The sequence below is a fragment of the Melanerpes formicivorus genome, unplaced genomic scaffold (assembly GCF_026170545.1).
Source record: "Melanerpes formicivorus ecotype bairdi unplaced genomic scaffold, bMelFor1.0.p_v2 SCAF_8, whole genome shotgun sequence".
In the NCBI taxonomy this organism is placed as follows: domain Eukaryota; kingdom Metazoa; phylum Chordata; class Aves; order Piciformes; family Picidae; genus Melanerpes; species Melanerpes formicivorus.
This window is the reverse complement of record NW_027142360.1, coordinates 19,192,141-19,198,140: the sequence shown is the minus strand read 5'-3', so window position 1 is coordinate 19,198,140 and position 6,000 is coordinate 19,192,141. Positions and strand designations below refer to the sequence as shown.

Here is a 6,000-nt window from a genome sequence, read left to right as displayed (position 1 = left end):
CCCCAGCTCCCTCAGCCTCTCCTTATAGGGCTTGTGCTTGAGGCCTCTCCCCAGCCTCATTGCCCTTCTCTGGACATGTTCAAGTCCCTCAATGTCTTTCTTAAACTGAGGGGCTCAGAACTGGACACAGTACTCAAGGTGTGGCCTAACCAGGGTGGAGCACAGGGGCACAATGACTTCCCTGCTCCTGCTGGCCACACTATTCCTGATGCAGGCCAGGATGCCATTGGCCTTTTTGGCCACCTGGGCACACTGCTGGCTCATGTTCAGCCAGCTGTCAATCAGTACCCCCAGGTCCCTTTCTGTCTGGCTGCTCTCCAGCCACTCTGATCCAAGCCTGTAGCGCTGCATGGGGTTGTTGTGACCAAAGTGCCTAAAGATGCAGCAAGTCCCCAGTTATCTGGGGGAAATTTTGGATGAAAGTAGCTTTTAAAAGTGAAATCTGATCTCTTAAATCTTTCAAGCAGTTCTGAAAGCATTTCTTGTTGTCATTGCATGCCTCAGTTTCTCACATCTACAGTAATGTGTTAGGTGGGATAACAGCCCTGACACATTCCCAAACACCGCAGCTTTTCATCCACACTTAACATTTATCCACTGGAATCCACCATGAGACAACTACAGCAATGGCTTTTGGTCTTCATGCAGTCCAAGACTAAATCTGAACCAGTGGTAGAGCTGAAAACAGCCATTCCTGCCCAGCTGCCAAAATGAGCCCAAAACAGCTCCAGGCCAAATAAGCTCCACCTCAGGTGAATGTCACTGGCTGGAGCTCAGTCCCAGGTCAAGAGTCGTTCATGTTGCCATCCTCTCCACCCATTTATTGACAGAATAACTCTGTTTGCTCTGCTCTAGTTGGAGTGTGGCTGCTTGTTGTGGGAAACAAAGGGGCACATACAGAGCTGTGGGGCTGTAAGCTGAAGATGGTGGAAGCAAGGTAGGTGAGGAGGACCTGGGCCCAGAAGAAAAGCAGATGCTGCAGGAAGGAGAGAGTGGTGATGCAACAGAGTGCAGGGAGCCCAGTGCCAGGAGTCTCACTAGCAAGAAGTTCAAGAAGACCAGAGGGAGTCTTGCAGATTGGGACTGGGGGACACTGTGCTTTGCTTCTATCTGCATGACCACGGTAGCAACTGGAACCGCTGTTTACTGCTCTTCCCACCTTCAAGCAATCTACCTCTGCCAGCCAACATCTGCTCCATCCCTGTGCTGAGGAACACACACTCTGTGTTTTGCCTCTTCCTCCAATGGGACCAAGGAAGGTAGCTAAGAAATACAGCAGTTGCTCAGCAACTCCCCATTCCCTGAGGACAACGTAAGCTATCTGCACCAGCTTCCTGTGTGTGTTGCTCTTCTCTGCACAGATGGAGGTGCACCTTCTATGACTTGTCCAGGCTCCCCTGCTCAGCCTGTGGATCTTCTGCCCCTGCAAGCACCTGAAACCTCCATTTCAGAAAAGAACGGGGTGAGCTGACCCACTGCAGCAGGACACTGCAGGACAAAGGCCAAGCTGAAGGGAGATGGCATCAGGTTATTGATTGCTGAGGAGACCTTGAGCTTGGGTAAATAGATGTCCTCCTCTCTACCCCCTCCATGTACGTGTGAGCTGGCTTGCCTAGGGGGGTGTGGGCCAGGCCTCACAGGCATCAGCAGGCTTCAAAGGTAGGTCTGCAGCTCTAGGGGAGATGCTGGTGCCTACCATCAAAACTTCTAACAAAGTGGCTCTCCTGCATCTGCTTTGTGCCCTCTTCCACCCATCCCTCTGTATGCAGTTCTTTGCTTGTGCTTCTTGTTTCTGAAGGGATGTTGTGATAGCAGAGAGGTGCCATTGCTCTCCTGAACTGCCCAGCTTGGGCTGCTGGAGAGGAGATCCTCCCCAGGATTTGCAATGGAAGGTGATCCAGGAGAAGCAAGGGAGAGCAGTTTGTGCTGAGCCTGTTTGTGCCACATGCCTCTCTGGAGGGGTGAATTAGAGCAAGCAATTGTATGGTCCAAGTGTTGATGTTCACAAAGATGATTTCGATTTCCAGAGCCAGTTACCTCATGCTCTGTTCTGCAAAGTTGTTTCCATGTTGCAGGGCAGCCTGGAGGGCTTGGGGCTCAGTAACTAGGGGAAAGCAAGGAGACCTCTGTTGTGTGAACACTCCATGGCATTCATGCAGGCTAAAATATGCATGAGGCCAACCATCTCTTCCCATATCTGCAGCAAGTCCCTCACATGTGTTCATGCCCTCACATGCATATGCACCTCTGGGGCTGAAGATGCCTCACAAACACAGAGACATGGCATGGGCATGTCCCAAGACCTCTGTGGCCTCCTAGATGCATTCACATCCCTTTCCTCTCCAGTCACAGAAACACAGAGAGAGTTTGGGGGCAGCCATGCACTAGAGGATAGCAGAGAAAAAGAGAAGGAAGGTGGGTGAGATAACTAAGATTAATCTGTCTCTTTGGGGCAGTGGCATTTCTTGCCCACAGAGCCTGGGGCTGACAGAAGAGCAGCAGTCAGGAGGAAGCAAAAGAAACAGCCTGGGGAAGACAAGGGTTGAAGGAAGACAGAAGGTGTCCCTTGGCACAAAGCAAAGGATGGCAGAGGGCTGAACATTATTCAGGTGCTCCTTCCTCACTAGCTCAGTTAGTGAGTCAGTGCCAGCATGAGCTTAGCCCAGGAACATATGGTCTCAGGGGAATGGCAAGGTTTTCCCACTTTTAGGGACCTCAGGTGCAGTGCAACTTCACACTCGCAGGCTGTGGCTGGTTTGTGCAATTTCTGTGTGTATTTGAGGTCATTTACATTGATTTCTAGGTCAATGAAATACCAGTTTAAAAGCCATTCCCAGCCTGGGAGAACAACCAGATAAATTAATTATTGTACTCATTTTGGGGTTTGGTAGAAGCAAAACCCAGGGAATGGTTTTGTAAACTGAGGGATTTGCCAGGAGGCATAGACAGGACAGTGTCCTGGAAGCATGCCTCACATTGCAGTAGGGGTTTCACTCACATGTGCACTGAGCAAAGTCTTTGGTGGTGAGCAGACAGACCTGTAGATCTTGGGAGAGGAGCACAGAGGTGGCAGAACACCTCCAGAGCCAGATGTAACAGGGTGCAGAAATCCCAGGCTGACCATGGCATGCTATATCACCAGATGCCCCTGATGGAGGCCGAGGAACAGGAGGAAGATTCCAGCTCCCTCTCAAAGGACGGATCAGAGACTAACTCACGAGACTGCCTCCGCTATGTGTCCCTTGGGATAGCCTTTCTGTTGCTGGCTGGAGCTGCTGCAGCAACCTGGTATTTCCTAGGTAAAGATTCAACACCTTTAGACCCCATGCAGGAGATAGATGTTCATACTGAAAGCACAATTACCAACTCTGGGTGATCTTTCCAGACTCGTTCACAGGTGTAAACCCCTCTCTCTCTATCAGCAAGGTGATCCAGAGGAGGGCAACAAAGCTGGGGAGGGGTTTGGAGCACAATGAGGAGAGGCTGAGGGAGCTGGGGTTGCTTAGCCTGGAGAAGAGGACGCTCAGAGGAGACCTTATTGCTGTCTACAACTACCAGAAAAGAGGTGCTAGCCAGGTGGGAGTTGGTCTCTTCTGGGTGGCCAGCACCAGAACAAGAGGACACAGTCCCAAGCTGCACCAGGGGAGGTTTAGGCTGGATGTTAGGAAGAAATTCTTCATAGAAAGAGTGATTAGCCTTTGGAATGTGCTGCCCAGGGAGGTGGTGGAGTCACCATCACTGGAGGTGTTTAGGAAGAGACTGGATAGGGTGCTTGGTTGCATGGTTTGGTTGATTAGATGGTGTTGGATGATAGGTTGGACTCAATGATCTCGAAGGTCTTTTCCAACCTGGTTACTTCTATTCTATTCTGTTGGCAGACTACAGACCATGGCACCTGGAACCAGCCATCCTGCAGTTTTACTGTGGCAGCCTCCAGGTCCTTAACCGCCGATACTTCCCGGAGCTTGGGCGGCTGGAGTCCAGAGCCTTCTGGTTGGAGTCAGCGAAGCTCCAGAACATGGTGAGGGCAATTTCATAACCAGAGCTGGCCTTGAGGCAGTTCAGTCAGTAGAAAGAACATGGGGTTAGTTACCCCCATCCAAGTGACAGACTTGATGGGGCTGTACAGCAAAAAGGATGAAAAATAAGGGTGGCCACAGATCCTTTGCCACTGTAACACTACACAATAGTTATCGGACGACTTTCTCATTGCAGCTGAAGGAACTGATTCATGCCACAGAGCTGGGTCGATATTACAACTCGAGCACAGTGTATGCCTTTGGGTGAGTAGCACCCACAGCATATTTGCTTGTTTGTGTGTGAATGCTTCCAGTCAATTGTACTCTGGCTCCACTGAAATCTGGCCATAACAAGCTGCTGGGCAGACCAGATCTAGAATGGTTCCATCATAGGATAGGATAGGATAGGATAGGATAGGATAGGATAGGATAGGATAGGATAGGATAAACCAGGTTGGAAAAGACCTTTGAGATCGTCGAGTCCAACCTATCACCCAACACTATCCAATCAACTAAACCATGGCACCGAGCAACCCATCCAGTCTCTTCCTAAACACCTCCACTGATGGTGACTCCACCACCTCCCTGGGCAGCACATTCCAATGACCAATCTCTCTTTCTATGAAGAACCTCTTCCTAACATCCAGCCTAAACCTCCCCTGGCACAGCCTGAGACGGTGTCCCCTTGTTCTGGTGACAGAGCTGGGGGATATTTTGATGTTCATCTTTACCTATGGTCACGATGAAAAGCCAAAACTGAGACATTTTTCAGACAAGCTAAAGTTTAAGGAAGGGGGGGGGGGGAAATCGCTGGGAAGAATGAGGACAGAAAAAAGTCTTGGCATTCTCAGTAAAAACTTAAGCAGCTGGAAATTAATTTTTCTAATTCAAGAAAGTCATTTTATGGACTGATATTCTAAGCACCAGAAGGGAGAGGCCAGAATACATCATGGAAAAGGTATTCCAGCCCAGCGGCACGGTCCATCTGGGAATAGGGCAACAGTATGGGACAGATGGACTGCAGCTTGGCAGGGCAATACACTAGATCAAGGAAGCAGGAAAAACTTCCAAACTAACATCTACATTTGCTTCTGATTTCTTTATTATTTTTAATGGAAAACTACACCCTTACATTTGTCCCAAGCTAAGGAAAATCCCAATTTTCAACTGGGGAAAGAGAAGTTTCACTTGCAGTTCTTCCTCCAGCCTTTAACTGAACAAAGGTTTGTTTCAACATCTCTTCCCCCTCCCTCAGCCAATTTTCTCTGCCAGCTGGTTGGACAGAGCTTGCCCAGTCACAGTCTCCTGCAGCTTGAGCCTGCCCAGCATTAATGGCTTGTGGTAAGGTACTGAGTCATAAATCATTGAGTTGTCACCACTGGGAGGTGAGACAATGAAGTCTTGAGGGTTTCTTTTCAGCCCTGGGTCAGTAGTAACTAAAGGTCATTTCTACCTGAAATAAGACTGCTCATTAGACCAGTCTTGATTAATTATCACATTAATGTGACTACATATGGCCATCACTGAAACCAGATGGTATAAAATGGCTTCCTCCCCACCCAAAGATTGAGCATTCCCTGGCAGCATGGACACAGCAGCTCTCCTACCCCTCTTAGAGCAATTCCTCCAGCTCACAGCAGCGAGCTGAAAAGTCCACACAGATGTGCTTGTGGAAGAACAGTGTGGGGTTAATCTCTGAGGTTTGCTAGGTTTAACACGCTATTTCTCTGTTAGGGAGGGAGCTCTGACCTTCTTCTTCTGGTTTGCCCTCCAAATCCCTGAGAGCCAGCAGAAGGAGGTGACTGCTGAGAGGGTAAACACAACGCTCCACCAAGAGCTCTCCACCAGATTTAACAGCTCAGGCAGCCTGTCCTACCAGACGGAGTACAGAGTCAACCCAGACTCACTGATCCTGCTGGGTAAGTACCAGCTGCTCACCTCTGGCCTAAGCAGTCTGAAACGCTCCAAAATTCACAAGGTG

At 49.5% G+C, this 6,000-nt stretch overlaps 1 protein-coding gene across 3 annotated transcripts in view; it reads left to right on the top strand.

The window, feature by feature from the left end:
* The first annotated feature begins 865 nt into the window (after positions 1–865).
* Positions 866–6,000, top strand: part of TMPRSS6 (transmembrane serine protease 6) — a 21,542-nt gene continuing 16,407 nt past the window's right edge. The window contains exons 1-6 of one of the 3 annotated variants that reach the window (XM_068142371.1): positions 866–1,259; positions 1,362–1,559; positions 3,143–3,299; positions 3,879–4,021; positions 4,216–4,283; positions 5,754–5,938. In XM_068142371.1, the coding sequence (XP_067998472.1) occupies positions 3,143–3,299; positions 3,879–4,021; positions 4,216–4,283; positions 5,754–5,938 (553 nt within the window). In that variant the 5' untranslated portion in view covers positions 866–1,259; positions 1,362–1,559. Of the gene's footprint in view, positions 1,560–3,142; positions 3,300–3,878; positions 4,022–4,215; positions 4,284–5,753; positions 5,939–6,000 lie in introns of all 3 variants that reach the window. The other 2 variants (XM_068142372.1, XM_068142370.1) reach the window with 2 other exon arrangements.